The following is a 21,021-nucleotide window of genomic DNA, read 5'->3' on the forward strand; positions in this document are numbered from 1 at the left end:
CACACACACACACACACACACACACAATTGGATAGATGAGAAGACAGACAAATAGGCAGACATGGGATGAACAGACATGCCACCCTCCAGGACAGTCTTATCAGAAAGGTCACAATGGAACACCCCCTCTATACACACACACATGGTGAGACAAGAACAGACAATTAGGCCAGCACGCGCGCACACACACAACACACACACACACACAGTTCTGAGTGTGGGCTAGTTATTTTGGAGGTGGGCTGCCATCCCAGCTGTTGGACTGTCCGTCAGTCAGTTCTCTCTCTCTCCACCTCTTTGCCTTCCTTCCTCGCCTTCTCTCTTTCACTCCCAACTTCCAGGTAAGCAGCTATAACATTATCTGACATGGCTGGCTTGTTAACGTGTTCGCTTTTTCTCTTTTGTGTTGAAACTGTAGCTCTACAAATTGGTGTGAACCTGTCAGATTGCGGTCTACCACATACTGAGTGTAACCGACTTGTCTACCTCACTGTAAAAATGATTTTCACCTCACTCTGTTACCCGTAGTCTACATACATACATACATACATACATACATACATTTATACCGTTTGTTTTGTTTTTTATCCTTTTGTGTTCCTTCATGTGAGCCATCATCCAAGTCAAACTGGTTGTGAACTTACTTGGCTAATAAAAACAGATTCTGATTGTACAACTCTCAACTTTTTATAGTGTGCTTGTGCTGCTTACTGTATTTCTAAGAGGAATAATTTGGGAGGAAAAATCATTCTTTGCTCAGTTTCTGAGATGTTCAGATTCTCAATTAGATAATTGAGGGATATCAGAGTTTTGTTCTACAATGTACCGATCTGGTTTTTTGCTGGTTAGAATGACTTGTATAATGTAATACTGATTTAGTAGAAGGTCTGATGGGAGACTTGGGCGATGGCTGCCCATGTGCTTGCTGTACTAGGACACTCGGTGTGTCATCGCTGAAAATCTAGTCTCGCAAGCAGCAGACAGTGTTATGGTTAACTTTAAACTTGTGTAAAATGATAGCAGGTGCTGATTGTTTTGGTGGTGGTTCTGGCACCAAATATTTCTTGCATGGGATGGTGGGCAGGGCTTATTCTATATGGTGGGGAATGAATAATATGACGCACATAGGGAGCAGGCTGACAAACCAAGTGGACCCACAAACTTCGGTACGCAACAACAAAGAAACATAATCTCTCTCCGACAGACCTCAACACACACATTCTTGTACTTCTATCTTTGCAAGGACACCTCGCTGACTACACTGATCCCCTTGCCCTTAACCCGAACCTATAACCATCGTGTCTAACCTTAAGCCTTGCCCCAACTTTAACCTAATCCTAATTTTGAACCTTGACCTTAAACCCAAATCCTAAACCTAAAATCATTCCTTAGTAAGGACCTGACAAAATGACCTCACTTTGCAAAAATGTCAGCAGTCTGTTGTTTAAAAATCCCCACAAACATAAAAATACAAGAACACACACACAGCCCCCCCCCCTTCTGTGCTACCAAATGACACCTGTTGTGTCCTGGTCTATTCTGAGAAAGGCTTAATATGGTCAAACTGTCGATCACAAATACATGTGCCCATCTCAGACACGCACCGTCTGCAATGGGTTTATGTGGTATTATGAGTCAGAGAGTGTAGTGTGTGTGACAGAAAAAGTGTGTGTGTGTGTGTGTGCATCCTTTTTGAGTCATTTTGTTTGTGTGATGTGTTAGTACACCATTTTTGTGTGTGAGTCTTTGTCTCTCTGTTTGTGTGTGTATGTATTTGTGTATACGTTTTGGGTTTTTTTTCCCTACGTGTGTGTCTGCATTTGCGTCTTCTGAGTGTGCGTCCCTACATTATTAGATTGTGTGCTCTTATAGGGTATCAGCAGAGTGGTCTAATTTTAACCCCACAGAAATGCCAGCAGGGGCAGCAGTCATGTTGCGACAGAGATTGGGGACAGGGTAAACAAGTCACTGGACACCCTGCGTCCATTCCGAAAACACTAAAAGACCACATATCCACAATACACACCGAGACCACCAGGCAGACGCTGTCCAGTTCTTCAGCTTACAAACTATAGCAAGTTGCCCTGCCAATGAGATTGTCTAGTTTATAGGGTGTGGCAGTAGGTGACCTGGTGGTATAGTCTGTGTGCACAGAAACAAACCTACAAGCCGCTGATATATATTTGTTATATGCTGGTTGTAATTTCTCACCGTGCGTGTGTATAGTCTTAAAACACCTCACAAGTAATGTAATTTTACTGTACGTTATTTATTTATTTATTTATGTAACACCCGTCCCATGTAGCTAAATAAAAATCTGCCGTGTGTAGTAGTACGGTGGGTGGGGCCTGGGTACGGTTTCAAAATAAATGGCACTATTCCCTGTATGCTCTTAAAACTATTTTAATGGTAGTCTCTTTTAAACTAAAATAACTGGCGGTGCCTCCAAACAAATTTATGATATATAATAAAGATTTATCACTTAGATTTTGGTTTTGCCTCTTGTCCTAATTTTCAATCTATCATTTTAACAGTCATAAAACATGAATTCTTAGTAGTTTACAGTCGTCACCCTCCCCGGAAGCGCGCCCTCGCTCTTTGTCATTCCCGCGCTCCGAAGAGACTTCTGAGGATCTGCGCACTTCCGGATCCCACCGCTGCCACCAATGTAACCGGTTATTTTCTTGCCCGGTGCGGGATTCGATACGAGGTGTACTGCACCACAAGGCGACGTCACTAACCGCTCGGCTAAAGGGTCAGACCCGTTAGCTAGGGACTAACGTGTGTTATTAGTTGTTTACACATACATATATATATATATATATATATATATATATATATATATATATATATAAACACGTGCTCAGTACTCACATATCCAGGGAACATTTAGAGGGGGGGGGGGGGGCCGAGGGGAAACTGGTTGATGGGCGCTCGGCGCAGCGCAGAAAAAAAACAGCAGCGAAGAAACAGCAGCGACGGTCGAACAGCGCTCCAACAGAAACCAGTTGTCCAAAGTGGTCCAACGGAGCTGTCCCCTCTCACGGTCACAAATCATCCGTCTCCTGAATCGAATAAAATCAGCTAAGCACCAACTCCATGCACCATTTCGTGGCGAGCTTAGCAACAGCTTGTCTTAACCAATTCTTCAAAGCCGAGCTAACTGCTACTATGCTAATACTAAGGGCGAACACAGTGCAAAGCTAACGGCTATCATGCTAACGCTAGCGGCTACACGCGATGGGCAACACAATGCGTTTTTACACAACAACATGTGGACACAGTGTGAAAAGCCATACACAATCTCATGTTTACCTCTTGCGGATCACAAAACCCTTTGGATAACTGTTCGTCAACCACTGGGAGCACATTTCGCTCTCGAACAATCTGCGCTACCCACGAGATGGCGACCGTTCGCTTTCTGCCGGTCCCCAACGCGCAAGACCTGACGGTGTGCGACCAAGCCCCGCCCCCTCTACCCGAGAACGGAATTTGGATTGGCTATCATATCAGCCCATGCCAATTAAAACAAAGGAAAACATAGACTGACATAACGAGGCTAATCAAGTTAGGTTGTTAGGCTGCCTACACGCCTTGGTCCTGCACGTATTACGCAAACTATCTATGCTCATTTGCATAAACTCGACCCTTTTTAACTGCGAAGATTATGACTTCTCTATTTTATCCTTCCATATGTGTTTTAACACGTTTAAACATGTGAATGTGGTGGACACGTATTGGGGACAGAATTCAACCCAGGAACTAAGGGTTAAGTCATGGTTGCCCTGGCAGGTTAACGCAGGGTTAAGTTATGGTTGTCCAGCCAGTTTTCTTATTATTCTTGCCACCTCCGCTCAGTCGAGCTGTGGTTTGGTTGCTCTCTGATTTACCGTGGATTAAAGAAAGTTGCCTACACGGCTAAAGTGTGAACCTACGGTCTTCTCCGTTCCTTCGGCTCTACACTGGTGACCCCGACGTCGGTTTTCGGATAAGTTTTCTGAAACCACACACATTATGGCTACGAACGCCGTTGCAATTAAACTGCCGGAGTTTTGGGAGTCTTCCGCGGCTACATGGTTCGCGCAGGCTGAGGCACAGTTCGCGCTCAGAGACATAACAGCAGACGAGACCAGGTACTACTACGTATTGGCAGCGCTGGGGTGCGCTACGGCTTCCAGGATAAGCGGTTTCATAACCAACCCACCGGCCGATGGTAAATACGCCGCACTTAAACATCTCCTCCTTGAAACTTTTGAACTGTCAACAACGGAGAGAGCACGTCGCCTCTTCGCAATTCAGGGCTTGGGAGATGGCAAACCATCGGAGCTAATGAGCAGGATGTTAAACCTACTGGGTCAAGAAAAGCCATGTTTCCTGTTTATGGAGCTGTTTCTGCGCAACATGCCGCCCCACGTCCAGACTGCGCTCGCTAACTCCACCATCACTGATCCCCGTGAGCTGGCAAAGGAGGCTGACCGATTCTTCGTCGCTACACAACGTTCCTCCCATGCCGGGGTGCTGGCTCCTACCTTCACTGGCCCCCCGCCGACATCGCGGGCGTGGCCCGACGGTGGCGCCACAGCATCAGACCGCTACAAGCCCTCTGGACTCTGTATGTACCACGCTCGATTTGGTGCGAAAGCTAAACGGTGCCGTTCCCCCTGCAACTACAGGCCGACGGGAAACGAGAGGGCCAACACTCAGTAGTGGCCATGAGTGTTGGCGATACGAGCAGGCTACTCTTCATCCTCGACACCATCTCCGGTCGGCGATTTCTTTGTGACACGGGCGCACAGAGAAGCGTGCTCCCTGCTACTGACGTCGACATCATGGGCGGGGAGCGGGGCCCCCAGTTGGCGACGGCTGACGGCAGCCCTATCCACACCTACGGCGTGCGGTCTGTAGAACTGTGTTTTGGTGGACAACGTTTCACGTGGGAGTTCGTCATGGCCAATGTAACGCTTCCCCTCCTCGGAGCTGATTTTTTGTGCGCTTACGGTTTGCTAGTGGACATTCAGAACAGCCGTCTGGTCGATGCCTTAACCTTCTCCTCCTTCGCATGTACGCGGAGGGAAGCGGCCTATGCAGGTCTAGCCAACTCTCTCTCAGAGGCAGACAAGTTCACCCGCCTCCTCGCTGAGTTCCCTGACCTCACCCAGCCTACCTTCTCTGCACCCACCGCTAAGCATGGGGTGGAGCATCACATTGCTACGAAGGGGCCCCCGGTCTACACCAGAGCCAGGCGTCTCGACCCCGCCAAACTCGCCATTGCCAAGTCTGAGTTCGAGCACCTGGAACGCATGGGGATCATCCGCCGCTCTGACAGCCCGTGGGCGTCCCCACTCCACATCGTCGCTAAGCCTGATGGAGGTTGGCGCCCATGCGGGGACTACCGCCGACTAAATGACGCCACCACGCCCGACCGCTATCCTGTCCCGCATATCCAGGACTTTTCTGCAAACCTGTCTGGCAAATGCGTCTTCTCAAAAGTCGACCTGGTCCGTGGTTATCATCAAGTTCCCGTGCACCCCTCAGACATCCCCAAGACAGCGGTGACTACCCCATTCGGCCTATTTGAATTCCTACGAATGCCATTTGGACTCAAAAACGCGGCCCAGTCCTTTCAGCGGCTGATGGATTCAGTGCTCCGTGGCCTTCCTTTCCTCTTCGTCTATTTGGACGACATACTCATCGCCAGCGCCTCCAAGGAAGAACACCTGTCCCATCTTCATGCCCTCTTCACACGCCTCAGCCAGCATGGGCTGATCGTCAACCCGGCGAAGTGCCGGTTCGGGCTGACAGCCATTGATTTCCTCGGGCATCGCATCACTGGGGACGGGGCAGTCCCCCTGCCCTCAAAGGTGGAAGCGGTGGCGGCCTTTCCGCGCCCCCAAACAGCTCGTGCGCTCAGGGAGTTCATCGGGATGGTGACATTCTACCACCGCTTCATTCCCCGAGCCGCCTTTATCATCCGGCCACTGTACGAGGCGCTGAAAGGCATGTCCCCCAACCAGGCGGTCGACTGGACAGCAGAGCGGGACCGTGCGTTCACCGAGACTAAAGCTGCGCTCTCCCAGGCTACCCTGCTAGCGCATCCTTCACCTACAGCGCCTATTTCCATAACCACGGATGCATCGGACTATGCTGTTGGTGCGGTTCACGAACAGTGGGTGGGGGGGGCTTGGCAGCCTTTGGCCTTTTTCAGTCGCCAGCTTACACCCCGAGAGCGCAAGTATAGTACTTTTGACAGGGAACTCCTCGGTCTCTGGCTCGCTGTCCGGCATTTCCGTTTCCTGCTAGAGGGCCGCGAGTTTACTGCGTACGTGGACCACAAGCCCCTCACGTTTGCCATGTCCAAGACGGCCGAGCCATGGTCCGCTCGCCAGCAGCGACAACTCTCCTACATTTCGGAATTCACTACCGACATCCAGCACGTCGCTGGTAAGTCTAACCAGGTAGCTGACTGCCTCTCTAGGGCAGTGATTGGAGCGGTCCACCTAGGCCTTGACTATGCACAGATGGCCGTTGACCAGGCCACGGACCCGAGCATCCTCCGTCTCCGGGCCTCCGACACGGGGCTCCGCCTGCAGGACGTTCCTTTCAGCGACACAGGTGCCACCCTCCTGTGTGACGTCTCCACAGGACAGCCCAGGCCCATCGTCCCGCACAGCTGGAGACGCCCCGTATTTGAAGCTGTGCACGGCCTCTCTCATCCAGGCGGTAAGCCATCCGTGCGCCTGACCTCTGCTAAGTTTGTGTGGGAGGGACTTAAGAGAGACGTGAAAGCGTGGGCCGACTCGTGTGTTGCCTGTCAGCGGGCTAAGATACACCGCCACATTAAGGCGCCCCTGGAACGCTTCGCAGTGCCGGAGAGACGATTTGACCATGTCCACGTCGACCTGGTTGGTCCCCTACCCCCCTCCCATGGGTTCACCTACCTCTTCACTGTGGTGGACAGGACTACGCGCTGGCCTGAAGCTGTTCCCCTGGCATCCACGACGTCTGCTGATGTGGCCCGGGCTTTTATTGGGTCGTGGGTCTCACGTTTCGGTACGCCTTCCGACCTTTCATCTGACCGCGGGCCACAGTTTACCTCAGAGCTATGGAGTGCTGTGGGTGAGGCTCTGGGCGTCAAGCTTCATCGCACTACCGCCTACCACCCTCAGGCGAACGGCCTATGTGAGCGCTTCCACCGGTCCATGAAGGCTGCGCTTCGGGCTACTCTCAAGGACTGCAACTGGGTCGACAAGCTCCCATGGGTCATGCTGGGCCTGCGGACCGCCCCGAAGGAAGACCTACAAGCCTCCTCTGCGGAGCTGGTGTACGGCACGCCGCTGCGAGTCCCAGGCGATTTCATGCCCAATGCAACGCGTCCCTGGTCAGCTGTGGACCAACGAGCCTCCTTGCTGGACGGGGTCAGAGCTTTCACACCCGTCCCTACCGCCCAACACGGCGCGCCGGTGTCCCAGGTGCCCCCAGGTCTGCAGTCAGCGGACTACGTGTTCATCCGTCACGACGCACACCGCCCCCCTCTGCAACCCCCTTATGACGGCCCCTTCCGCGTCCTGGAACGGGGAACTAAGCACCTGGTGGTGGATTTTGGGGGCACGGCCGAGCATGTTTCAGTGGACCGAGTTAAACCCGCACACCTGGACTTGACGCAGCCGTTGGAGTTAGCCCAACCTCCTCGTCGCGGTCGTCCCCCGGCTCCGCCTCCTCCCCCCGTGGAGGCCCGAGCTGCCTCTTCTGCTCCTCAGGCCGACCTCCACAGGCCCGCGTCAATGCCTCCCAGAGACACTCCGGCCCCTGTTATCCGGAGCCGCCGCGGACGGCCTGTTGTCCCCCCGCGCCTGCCTGACTTCGATTACTAGGGCGAATTCTGGGGGGGCTCATGTGGTGGACACGTATTGGGGACAGAATTCAACCCAGGAACTAAGGGTTAAGTCATGGTTGCCCTGGCAGGTTAACGCAGGGTTAAGTTATGGTTGTCCAGCCAGTTTTCTTATTATTCTTGCCACCTCCGCTCAGTCGAGCTGTGGTTTGGTTGCTCTCTGATTTACCGTGGATTAAAGAAAGTTGCCTACACGGCTAAAGTGTGAACCTACGGTCTTCTCCGTTCCTTCGGCTCTACATGAACTTCATTTTAAAAAAAAACTATTTATTTCCTAAAGGAATTTTAACCAAATATCCAAATAGCTTTCAGACAGGGCTATATTTATTTATTATTTTCCCTCCCTTTTTCTCCCCAATGGCCAAGTACCCCACTCTTCCGAGCCGTCCCGGACTACCACACGCCTCCTCCGATACATGTGGAGTCGCCAGCCGCTTTTTTCACCTGACAGTGAGGAGTTTCACCAGGGGGGGGTGTGGCGCGCGGGAAGATCACGCGCCGCGCGCACAAATTTGCTGTTATAAACATATTTGCAAAGTAGTTGAGCCAGTAGAGCAAAATAATTTAAGTAGGTTTAAGTGCACAATTATAACACAACTATTTGTAAAAACTGTAAAGTATTGGACTATGAAAAGAACAACATAGAAATAACAGCAATGACGAAAAAGAAGACGACTGGTGCACAGGACTGTTTTATTCCATGTGGGCTACTGACCTGGCTTTGTGGCCTTGACCTTTGACCTCTTTACTACTGCTTTTTGTTACTTTTATGACGTGAGAACTGGAGCTTAACGCAGTTTGACCAGTTATAATGAGTACGCGCATATCTGTGCGATACGTCTCACGCCACGGGATGGTTCACGAAAACACAGCGTTTTATTTACATTATTTACAGCAGTGTTTCTCAACCGGGGGTCCGCGGACCCCCTAGTGGTCCGTGGTGTAATTGCAAGGGGTCCGTGAAAATAAAATATCTTTAAAAAAAAGATCCTGTGACATTTATAGAAATAGGATTATTTTACTCAAATGTGACTGAGACCTTTATCTACCTAAAATATAAAGGGTAACGGGACTTTTTTCTCTAATTACATCTGTTTCACAAGTGTAATTTACTGTATTTTAATAAGAGATCTCGCTCCCGTTTGCATTGTTAAAAGTTACTGCATAAAAATTCTGTTGTTACATATATCTGAAAGTTACTGAATACATATTCTGTTTTGTTAACTATATCTAAGTTACAACTGAAAGCTCTTATTTTTGCCCCAAAGAGTGAATAAATGCTATAATGCAATTTAAAATGCAGTTTCTACTGTTTCTACCAAATTGCAACCCCCCTCCCCCAAGATCAGGTGGAGGGGTCCTCAGGGTAGATCAAAAATACGCAGGGGGTCCAGGACCCCAAAAAGGTTGAGAACCACTGATTTACAGTGAGTCAGTGTCCATGCTCGCATGCTGCATGGGCCCATGGTGCCCAGCGTCCCCGGAGCCGTCTTTGTCGGCTTTCGCCTCTGTTTTTCCTTTTTTGTCTTCTGTGTTCGTTCATGCGCTTCGGTGTGTCAGTCCAGGACCCAGCTTTACTGCAGAATATCGAGAACAGGTTATCAACCTTGCACACATGAGGCTGATCATCAATCAGCTTCGCTTTTGCGTCTGCTCCCCCGCGACCCACCCCCCCTAACCCCCTCTCTCCGCTTGCAGCCTAGGCTCAACCACACCCTACTACCACAATCTGTCTTTGTCTTTATTACTCTCACTCCTTCTTTTGTACTTTCTACATTTTCACTGTCTTCACTCTCTCCAGCAGCCAAAAGGTGAGAATGGAGGGCTCGGTGGAAGCAGTCCCGATAGTGGCCCCAAAGCCTGATCCAGTGTCCCCCACCCCAGATGAAATCTCTGAAGGCCAGACAGATGCTCCCCCTGAAGCCCAGGCCGCAGCCCCTGGCTCCACTGGAGACACCCTGGGAGAGCTGAGCAAACGACTGGAGGACATCCTCTGCACCTACGGCTCAGCTGCCAGCCTTCTAGACAAACAGGTAGCTAGCAGTGAAATTAGCGGCTCAGTTTGCCGGTTTAAGTATGTAAGTTAGTGACGGACTCAGGTTGTCCCGCAAACCTCTTTTAGGCTGCAGGTGCTGGGCGCATTTTCTGAACCAATATCCAGATTAAAGACTGCTGACAGATGATGAATGCTGCCACGTTGTTCATTTGTTCCCTTTTTTGATATTCGAACGTTGATTTGAAAAGCTAAAGTGACAACCATGTATTATATTTTTGAAACCCTTATCAAAAAAATGAACAAGGGAATAGTTTGTAATTACCTTGTCGCTGTGCTAACAAGGCTGCACCCAAAATCCCATGCTATGTGTACTATCTTCCAAGTACAATTAAGTATTTGAGTGAAAAGTACTTTCTGCTTAACATAATAAGAAGTAATACATTTAACTGGTTCCGCCATTGTTGGTCATTGCTATGAAGGATCACAGTGCATTGTGGGAAGCAAACGCAACCGTAATGTCCAGTTTGGCACACCCCCAACACCAGCCATCCAGCCATCCATTATCCAGGCCACTTATCCCAATTGGGGTCGCGGGGATGCTGGAGCCTATCCCAGCAGTCATTGGGCAGCAGGCAGGAAGACACCCTGGACAGGCCGCCAGTCCATCGCAGGGCGCCCGCGCCCACGCCCCCCCCCCACACACACACACCTAGGGAAGATTCAGTACGGCCGAGTCACCTGACCTACATGTCTTTGGACTGTGGGAGGAAACCGGAGCCCCCGGAGGAAACCCACACAGACACGGGGAGAACATGCAACCTCCACACAGAGGACGACCGGGGACGACCCCCAAGGTTGGACCACCCCGAGGCTCGAACCCAGGACCTTCTTGCTGTGAGGCCACTGTGCTAACCACTGCGCCACTGTGCCGCCACTCCAAAACCCAAACTTTTGTATTTCTCTAGTTGAAGAAGGACATCTGTATGTCACTATGTGATTTCCGACACAGCTGTGTTAGTCTCATTTACTTTGGCTCAGTTCTCTGCTGTTGTCATTTTCATTGAGATAAAATTTGTTTTTGGATGCCATCTAAGGCTAAGGTACAGTTAATCAAGCTACTGTATATAATCATAAATACCATGCAAAAAAAGCAAGAACGAATACTGACATTATGTTTGAATACTAACCTGCCATCCTGCTGGAGCCTATCCCATCAGTCATTGGGCGGCAGGCGGGGAGACACCCTGGACAGGCCGCCGGCCCAATACAGGGCTGACACACACACACACACACACACACACACACACACACACACACACACACACACACACACACACACACACACACACACACACACACACACACACACATTCACAGCTAGGGACAATTTAGTGAGGCCGATTCACCTGACCTACATGTCTTTGGACTGTGGGAGGACACCGGAGCACCCGGAGGAAACCCACCCAGACACAGGGAGAACATGCAAACTCCACACAGAGGACGACCCGGGATTACCCCCAAGGTTGGACAACCCCAGGGTTCGAACCCAGGACCTTCCTGCTGTGAGATGACCACGCTAACCACTGCGCCACCGTGCCGCCCCTTTGATTAATAAATAACCAAATATGAAACATCCATCCATCCATTATCCAAGCCACTTATCCAAATTGGGGTGGCGGGATGCCTATGGGATGTGACGGACTGGCAGCGTGTTCAGGGTGTCTCACCACCTGCCGCCCTATGACTGCTGGGATAGGCTCCAGCATCCCACGACCCCAATTGAACTAACCTGCCAAACAGATTACTAAATACTCGGATATTCGGGATCAGCCCTAGTTAGCTTTAATTACTTATATTTAGTTAGCTATATGTATACATGTATGTATCCAATGTACTATTTAAGTGATGCTCCTTAACTTTCTTTATTCTGATTCCAGCTGTTTCCCCTTTCTCTTTCTCTACCTTCCTTGCTGTCTAATTCTTCTTTTTCTCTTATTCTTTCTCTTGTTCTTTCTCTGGGGTTCCCATACCCATAATAACAGAGGAATTAGCTAGTTAGTTTTAGTCATAGTTAGTTGAAATATACTAGCCATTAGTTAGTTAGTTTCGTAAGTAATTCAATTAATTTGCTTGTTTATTTATTTTATTTTTAGTTTCTCCATTATTCATTTGTCGGTAAGTGTTAGATACAGCTTGTTAATTGATTAACTTGCACAAATATAAACATTGTACGGGTGAGCGCTATTAATTGTAACTGTGGTGTTTCAAATTAATGTGTTGTAACTACCAAAATACAAACTACTGTAGCAGATCCTTCTCTTAAAAAAAAAAAAAGAAGAAATAAATATCCTCATGAGTAACCCAAGAAGAAGAACAACCAAAAGCAATACCGAGTTTAGGGGACAACAGATTACAACACAGTGGCAAATGTTTACACTTGCATAGTTGCATACGTGCATGTATGCGCATGCCAATAAAGGTTTGTTTGGGTTTTTTAATGTCTCAGACTGCTGTGATGGCACCAGAGAAAGAGAAGATGGCGGAGAAGTCAGGTGATGATGTCACAGTTACCACAGGGACAGGTGAGACAGGAAATGGGCTAAATATTTTAGACCGTGACATCACAGATCATGGAAAGACAAAAAACATCACATCAGCAACTAACGTTCTCTGCCTCCATATCCTCACTCACCTCTCTCTGTCTCAATCTCTGTGTGTGTGTGTGTCTCTCTCTCTCTTGGTAAAGAGCCTACTGTCCTCATGCAGGGTCTGGACAAACTGTCTTCCCCAGATGAGAAACTGGAAGCTTTGGTCAAGATGTATGTTGAACTGGTGAGCTGGTCAATATAATCAAATACACACACACACACACACGCACACACACACACACACACGCACGCACGCACGCACATCCATCCATCATTGGTGGTCACTTGAAGCGAGTATGACTGTCCTCTCCATTGAGTTGTCTACTTGTGGCTGTAGCGGCTGATCCGTAATCCACATATTTTGGTGCAATGTGGACAGAGGAAAGTGGTAGTGGTTGGTGGTGGTGGTTGGGCCTTTTTCTCTCCCTCCTTGCAGCACTGACTGGTCTTGATATTGTCCTAGAAATGTATCTTTTGCCTGCTGGGAGCTTGCTAACCTTCCTTCAGCTGGGAGTACAGTATCTGTTTGGAGAGATGTGTGTTGGACATGTGGATGACATGGCCTGTCCATCGGAGTGGTGCTATGTTACTGTGATGGTGATTGTAGTCATGTTGGCTTCTTCCAGAAAGCTGATGTTGGCGCGTCTGTCCTTTCAGCTGATCCTCAGGATCTTTTGTAAGGATCTTTGGTGGTATTGTTCCAGGGCTCTCAGGTGCCTGCTGTAGGTGGCCAACGACTCTGCTCCATACAGCAGGGCGGGGAGAACAACAGCTCTGTAGTCCAAGAGTTTTGTTTGGGCCTTTAGGTCTCAGTCTTCAAAGACTAATTTCCTGAGTCTGGCGTAAGCACCACTGGCACAACTCAGGTGATGGTTGACCTCAGAGTCAATGTCAGCTTTTGAGGAGAGAAGGCTGCCGAAGTAGGGGAAGTGATCAATGTTTTCAAGAATTTTGTCATCCACTTTTACGGTGGGCTGGGTAGATGGCTGGTTGGGTGGATGTTGATATAGGACCTGGGTCTTTTTGATGTTTAATGCTAGACCCAGGGCTCTGTATGCCTTGGCAAAGGCTTTCAGAATGTCCTGGAGGTCTTATGCGGAGTGTGATGCAATGGCATTGTCATCTGCATACTGAAGCTCCGTGATGGTGGTGTTGCAGACTTTGCTCTTGGCCTTGAACCTATTAAGGTTGAAGAGCCTGCCATCAGTTCTGTATAGAGTTGGGATCCCTGTGGCAGCTCTTTGCCAGTGAGGTGGAGTATGGCAGCAATAAAGATGGCAAACAGGGTGGGTGCAATGATGCATCCCTGTTTGACCCCTGTTTCTACGGGGAAGGGCTCTGACTCAGAGCTGCTGTTGCTGAGCACCGTGACTGACATGTCATCACAAAGAAGCCTCAATATTCTGCTGTATTTGTCAGGGCAGCCATATCTTGATAGTATGCTCCACAGAGCCTGGCGGTCTACTGAGTCAAAGGCCTTTGTTGGGTCTAAGAAAGCCATGTACAAAGGCTGCCTTTGTTCACGGCATTTTTCCTGGAGTTGGCATGCTGTAAATATCATGTCTGCTCTACCTCTGAAAGGGTTGAAAGCCCCCCGAAGATTCTGGGAATACTCCCTCAGCCAGTGGTAGCAGTCGGGTTGCGAGGACGCAAGCGAGGACTTTGCCTGTTGTTGACAGGAGTGAGATGCCCTGTAATCTCCACATTCCGCCTTGTCACCTTTCTTGAATACGGACACTATTAGAGTATCCCTGAGTTCTGAGGGAAGTTCTTCCTTTTCCCAGAACTTGAGGAGGAGGGCGTGGATGTGGTACAGGAGCTCTGGTCCACCTTCCTTTAAGAGCTCAGCTGGGATCCCATCTGCACTGGCGGCCTTGTTGTTCTTAAGGCTCCTCATGGCATTTTGAACCTCTGTCATGCTAGGAGGTTCCCTAATGTCTTCTCTGATGGGACTCTGGGAAATGTGGCTGGCAATGTCTGATTCAGCTGTGCTGATGCGGTTGAGGAGTTCCTGGAAATGCTCCTTCCACCAGGCGTTAATGGACTCATTGTCTTTCAGCAGCTCCTGCCCATCCTTTGAGTGCAGGGGGTTTAACCCACGGTTTCTTGGACCATAGATGGCCTTAAAAAAAGCATCTGGTGTCACCCGAGTCTGCCTGTCGCTGGCTATCCAGAGCCTTTTCTGTCCACCAAGAGTTCTTAAGCTCCCTCACCCATCTCTGGACATCCACCGTGGCTCTGGAGTGAGCCACTCTTTTAGCCTTGCAGGTTACATCATATTGCCAGGCACAAAAGGCTTTCCTTTTCTTGGAGATGAGCTTCTTTATCTCTGTGTTATTCGCATCAAACCAATCCTGGTGTTTTCTGGACTTGTACCCAAGGGTGATTTTGCAGGTGTCGAGGAAAGTGGATCTGAGCAGGCTCCAGTGCTTCTCGATTTCATCAGGATATTCCTGTTGGAGGGTTTCCCCAAGACAGGCCTGAAGTCGTTGCTGGGTGGCAGTTTCATTCAGGCTTTCAAGGTTCATTCTTGGCCAGATCTGCTTCTTTTGAACCCTCTGCTTCCACTTGATTTTGATGGACATCGTGGAGCGGATGAGGTGATGATCTGTCTAGCAGTCATCTGCATTGATCATGGCCCTCATGTTGTTCATGTCATGGTGGTCCCTGGTTTGTACAATGACATAGTCAAGAAGATGCCACTGTTTGGAATGGGGGTGTCTCTAAGATGCCTTAAATTTGTTTTTCTGGTGAAACAGAATGTTAGTGATGGTGAGGTTGTACTGAGCACATTTGCTAAGAAGCAGAACTCCATTGGAGTTGATGTTCCCAATGCCTTCCTTTCCTTTAGTGCCCTTCCAGAGGTGTTGCTCCCGGTGGGCCGACCCTGGCGTTGATGTCCCCTAGAAGAATAATATTATCCCACTTGGGGATCCTTGTAAGTGTCTCATCTAAGCAGGCCTAGAAGGTCTCTTTTACTTCCCCTTCAGAGTCTGAAGTAAGTGCATAAGCACTCACAACTGCTGCCAACTGGTTGTTGGCAAGCATCAGATAGATGGTCATGAGATGCTCACTGATCCCCACAGGAAGTTTAGACAGGTGGGTGAGGATCTGGTTCCTGATGGCAAATCCAACGCCATGGATCCTGGGCTCATCAGCAGCTTTTCCTTTCCAGAAGAAAGTGTAGCCACCCTTCTCCTCCATCAGTTGCCTTTCGTCTGCCCATTGGGTTTCGGAAAGGGCAGCTATGTCAATCTGGCATCTCTTCAGTTCTCTAGCGATGATTACGGTTCTCCTCTCCTGTCTGTCACTGGTTGCACTATCCATCAGTGTGTGTACATTCCAGGCTCCAAAGCTCATGTTTCTGTTTCTGACCACTTGTGGTGAGCCCTCTGGATGCAGTAATCCAGTCAGGAGGTTTGGGGCAGGCTATTTTTAGCACACCTTTTGTAGCTCCTTCCCCAGGTGGGGTGAACAGAGTGGATCCTATAGAGGGCTGCTCAGTCATGGGTGCAGCTACTGAAGGGCTCTTTCTACCTCATTCCAAGAGCCCAGTGACTGCATCTAGCGCCCACTGCCTGATGTGCCGGCTGAGGAATAGGGGCTTCAAGATCTCACAATCCTGCCCCTGTCACTACTTGCACCATAGGACTTAATCCAGGATGTTAGGATGGATTCCCTTTATAGAGGACGCCTGTGCATGACTTTGTTTAACGTGGGGAGACTGGTGCACAGACAGACACCACATGGTCCTTTGACAGATCTGGGTCAGGATCCAGTGGCATCAGAATCAGAATCAGAATACTTTATTCATCTCCGAGGGGAAATTGGGCATGGAGTCCAAGATGACTGGGGGCCCATTTCTGCTGCAGCCTTCATCCACCTCCTTCCCAGTGTGATGCTACCCTAAAGTCCGCGATCATCCCCCGCTTGTTCCATGGTTGAGGTCTTGGTTGGATTGCTCTTTGTCAGGGACCTTCCCCTTGACCTTACCACCATGGGTGACCCTACCAGGAGCATAGCTCCAGATGGCATTGCTCTTGGGATCTCAGGACCACACAAGCTTCTCCACCACGACAAGGTGACAATCCACGGAGAGAACACACACACACACACACACACACACACACACACACACACACACACACACACACAGCCATAACAATGTGAAGGCAATGGTGTCTTCAAAGTTCTGCGTTTAATGTGTGATTGTGTTCATCTGTTTGCCTATAGGAATGTTTGTGTGCTCATATGGGCATATATGCTTGTGTGGGTTTCTGTATGTTTGTGCATATGTGTATGTGCATACATATTCGGACACATGCGTCTCTCTGTCTTTCTGTTTGTGTGTGTGTGTGTGTGTGTGTGTGTGTATATATATGTCTGCATTTGTATGTATCTGTTTGTGGTGTGTGTGTACATATGTAAATCTATGTTTGTATGTGTGTGCGTTGGTGTAAATCTGTCTGTCTGTCTGTTTGTTTGTTTGTGTGTGTCCAGGCAGAGGTGAGGCATATGGATGAGAGGAAGCTGTGTGACCTCCAGCAGAAGTTGTCCTGTCTGTCCAGAGATCAGGAGCAGCTGCAGACTGAATGTCACAGAGGTCTGCTGGCCCGAAGAGAACTGGAGGAGCTCTGCCAAGATCTACACAAACACAACAGGACTCTAAAGGTACAACAGACCAGTAATGACACAACACCCAACTACTCTAAGATAACGTCAGTAGCACTTTACAATAAGACATACTACTCCATGCAAACCAACCTCTGTCTATGCATCATACAACATTTTCAAGTCATGCTATTTGTACGCCACTCGCTGAATGTGAATTGGCATTCTTCACTGGTCACACAGTTTCTGAGAGAATGCCTGTGGAGACTCTCTTATATTGATTTCATTTGGGATCCCAATCTGGCAACCCCCCCCCCTCCCAAAAAAAAGATTATAATAATAATACATTGTATTTATGGAGTTTTTCAGGGTACACGGATGCTTTACATAAGTTAAAAATAAACATAAAACCAACACACCAAAAACATAACACACAACACTAATCACACATTAAAAGCAATTCTGAATAGTTCTGAAGCGTTTTGATGAATGATTTGAACGTGGACAGATTAGTGCAGTCTCTGATGTGTTTGGGGAGAGAGTTCCAGAGGGAGGGGGCAGCTATGGAGAGGGCTCTGTCACCCCAGGTCCAGTGCTTGGTCCTGTGTGGTGGAGACAAAATTTGGTGTTGGAGGAACGAAGGCTGCGGGAAGGAGTATGGTAGTTGAGCAGGTCAGTGAGGTAGGAGGAGGCCTGGTTATGGAGGGCTTTGTGAGTGAGAAGGACTTCGAATTGGATTCATTGTGGAACAGGGAGCCAGTGGAGGTTCTGGAGGAAAGGGGTGATGTGGTCACGGGAGTGGTGGGCAGGCTAGCAGCAGAGTTCTGGATGTACTGGGGTTTGTTTGTATGATGAGCTATGGAGAATGCTGCTGCAGTAGTCAATTCTGGATGTGATGAATGCATGGCTCAAAATTTCGGCAGCAGAGAAGGAGAGTGATAGGCAGAGACAAGCCATGTATTTTAGGTGGTTCTGGTGATTTAATTGACGTGATGTTCAGAGGAGAAGTTGCTGTCGAAAACGTTTCTGAGGTCGTGGTTGTGTGGGGAGAGAGACAGAGTGGGGTTATTGATGGTGAGGCAGAAGCTGTGAGTGGTTTTGGTATGGGATTTGGGACCAATGATGATCATGTCAGATTTGCCACAAAGTAGTTTGAGGAAGTTGGATTACATCCATGATTTAATTTCAGTGAGGCAGTTGGTCAGACTGGAGTAAGTTGTAGTGGTGATAAATTTAGTGGAGATGTAGAGCTGGATGTCATCGGCATAGCAGCTGAAGTGGAGACCACGATGACATATGATGTTATCAAGGGAGCATGTAAAGGAGGAACAGGGGAGGATGAAGCACCGAACCCTGGGGGATGCCTTGGGACAGAGGAGTTGTGAAGGAGGTGCAGTTGTTGATGCTGATGAATTTGTTGCCTGCATGAATTGTTGTCTGCAAGCATCACCTGTCTTTCTTTTTTGTCCTTGTCAACTATCTCTCCATTCTGTGATCCTACAGACTCTGCCTCATGAAAGCACGTTTTGTTGATTGTTCCGCCGTGAAAGAAATTCTGATGTTAAAACAATAGTTATGCGCACTACCCCCCACCCCCCGTCATGCCTCTGTACCCCCAAGGGGGGGGGGCACCACACACTTTGAAATACACTGCATTAGAGCATAATTAATAACTTTTTTTTTTTTACCAGTGCTCCCTAAGCATTTCTAAACTTTTCTAGTTTTGATGTAAACTTAGCACACTGCACACTGGGTTTCACAGTCACGTGTCATGAAGTCTCATCTAATTGAAATTCCTTCTTACTTACCTCCCTGTTGGTGGATTTTAATGATGACATTGCAACTTGCTCGGCCACTGCAAAATGTAGAAAAAAGCACAAAAACAAATCTCCACTCCTCCTTTTGCCTCTCTCCCCTCCTTCCCCCCTCCCCTTAGGAGGAGACCCTGCGACGCCGCAGGGAGGATGAGGAGAAGAGACAGGAGATCACGAGTCACTTCCAGAAGACACTTACGGAGATCCAGGCGCAGATTGAGCAGCACAGCAGCCGCAACACCAAGCTGTACCAGGAGAACGCCTACCTGGCCGACAAACTGGAGAGCCTCATGAACCAGTATGAGCGGAGAGAGGAGGTAAGATGGGGCTCAGAGGTCAAGGGTTCACAAGTTTATTGTTCTGAATGGAACAGGAAATTGGTTTCAGTGATAGCTTCTTGGTTAGCACCAGTGGTTTATTGAAGGACATTAATCGTCTTTCGGGTTTGATCCTGGCCTTCTGTATCGAGACTGCAAGTTCTCCAAGTGTTAGCAGTTTAGTTTAGGATCAGTTTAGGAGCTGGTTGCATAAAGGTAGACTGAGTCTTAGACTTAGTAAGTCAAACTTGCTGTATACACTGACCTTTATCTGTTGCACAAAACTTATTACTGACAGTGCATAATGCATTGGAGGTAAAATAAGACACTTGACTGAAGAGGAAAAACGGCAAAACTAAACCATCCAGCAGTACAAGATGAGTGTCGTTTTTGACAGCTGAAAACATTTTTCTTTTAGAGGAGTATAGTGCAGAAAAAAACTGTTTATTTGCACGTTTTAGGCTGAATGGGGATGCAAAGCATCACAAAATCTGGGAAATGTTCACTGACAAAGTGAACCAAGTACTGCCATTTCACTCACAAATCACAAGACAAGGAAACAATGGAGTATATCATCCCAAGGCAGTGTATGACTCAAGACTATGGCAATATTTGTGTTCACTGAAAACCATCCGAGCAGACAGCACACCAGTTATTACTGATACATAGCAATGTGACTGATTAGGAATAGGTTCACAGCAATGCCTTCCTAAGGTAATCACACCACACAGCTGAATGCAGGTGTCAAAACAAGGCTCCCTAAGTGAGCTAGGCAACTTTACACAGAACTGCAAAAGCCAACGTGTAATGAACTTGACAAACCGACTCCAACACAATACAGCAGCATCACATTACAGTGATGCAATACACGTTATGCATACAGCGTATCAAATAAACTCATCCACCAAATATACAGCAACACACAATCACGACAGATGCTGCTCAATGCAGACAGCATAATCAAATGGTCCTTACCTTTAGAAGTTCTTCTTTCTTGACTTTTTCTTTGCAAACTCTGTGATCAAGTCCTCAAAATCCAGCTGTGCACCACTGCAACTGTCAGCAGATGTTTCCAGGCTAGCGTTACTGCTAGCTAGCTTGACATCCACCGTCGGAATGCCCTCTTCTTCACTTTTAGCTTTTTTTGAAAAAGCTACTTCCTGGATTTTTTTTTCCTATTGTGCCCGCTTCTTTCACCTCCTTTTCTTTTCTTTCCTTTCTTTTGGCAGCCCCACTGGGCTTTTGGGCTGCTGCTTGGCAATTTTTCCCACGCACTTCTCACTGATACAACCTAACTGATAGTGGGCCAGGTAAAACATAATTCCACTGTTTTAAACCTCGACTTGGCTTGAGAAAAACTGATCTTGAATCTGTGCAGTGTAAGCCCCCTGCTCTCTTTGCCCGCCCACCCACCTTGACCATTAGCCATTGGCATTCCCGCTTGCTCACCACTTGCCCAGCCATCTTACCAATAAAACAACCAATCATGCGACTTAATTTTCTTGGAAATAACTTTTCTTTCATTCTGATTGGATAATTATCCAGACCAAGAGACTGGATCAAGTTTTGTGTCGTTTCTGTGGATCTCTACGTAACAAATAAATGCATTTTTCCCCTCCCATCGTGGAGGGCCCTTTTATGCTCAGGGGCCCCTGGGCATGTTCCCAGGTTGCCCATTCGGTATATCCGGCAGCGCCTCCAATATAGCAATGGGAGGATTGCCATGACTTGTACATTGGGGAAA

General features: G+C 48.4%; 1 protein-coding gene across 3 annotated transcripts in view; it reads left to right on the forward strand.

Moving 5' to 3' along the window:
- The first annotated feature begins 237 nt into the window (after positions 1–237).
- Positions 238–21,021, forward strand: part of LOC130125188 (beta-taxilin-like) — a 30,672-nt gene continuing 9,888 nt past the window's right edge. For 2 of the 3 annotated variants that reach the window (XM_056294676.1, XM_056294678.1), the window contains exons 1-6: positions 274–341; positions 9,693–9,924; positions 12,394–12,469; positions 12,634–12,719; positions 17,036–17,206; positions 19,083–19,277. In XM_056294676.1, the coding sequence (XP_056150651.1) occupies positions 9,709–9,924; positions 12,394–12,469; positions 12,634–12,719; positions 17,036–17,206; positions 19,083–19,277 (744 nt within the window). In that variant the 5' untranslated portion in view covers positions 274–341; positions 9,693–9,708. Of the gene's footprint in view, positions 342–9,692; positions 9,925–12,393; positions 12,470–12,633; positions 12,720–17,035; positions 17,207–19,082; positions 19,278–21,021 lie in introns of all 3 variants that reach the window. The other variant, XM_056294679.1, reaches the window with a different exon arrangement.

The sequence above is a fragment of the Lampris incognitus genome, chromosome 15 (assembly GCF_029633865.1).
Source record: "Lampris incognitus isolate fLamInc1 chromosome 15, fLamInc1.hap2, whole genome shotgun sequence".
Classification (NCBI taxonomy): domain Eukaryota; kingdom Metazoa; phylum Chordata; class Actinopteri; order Lampriformes; family Lampridae; genus Lampris; species Lampris incognitus.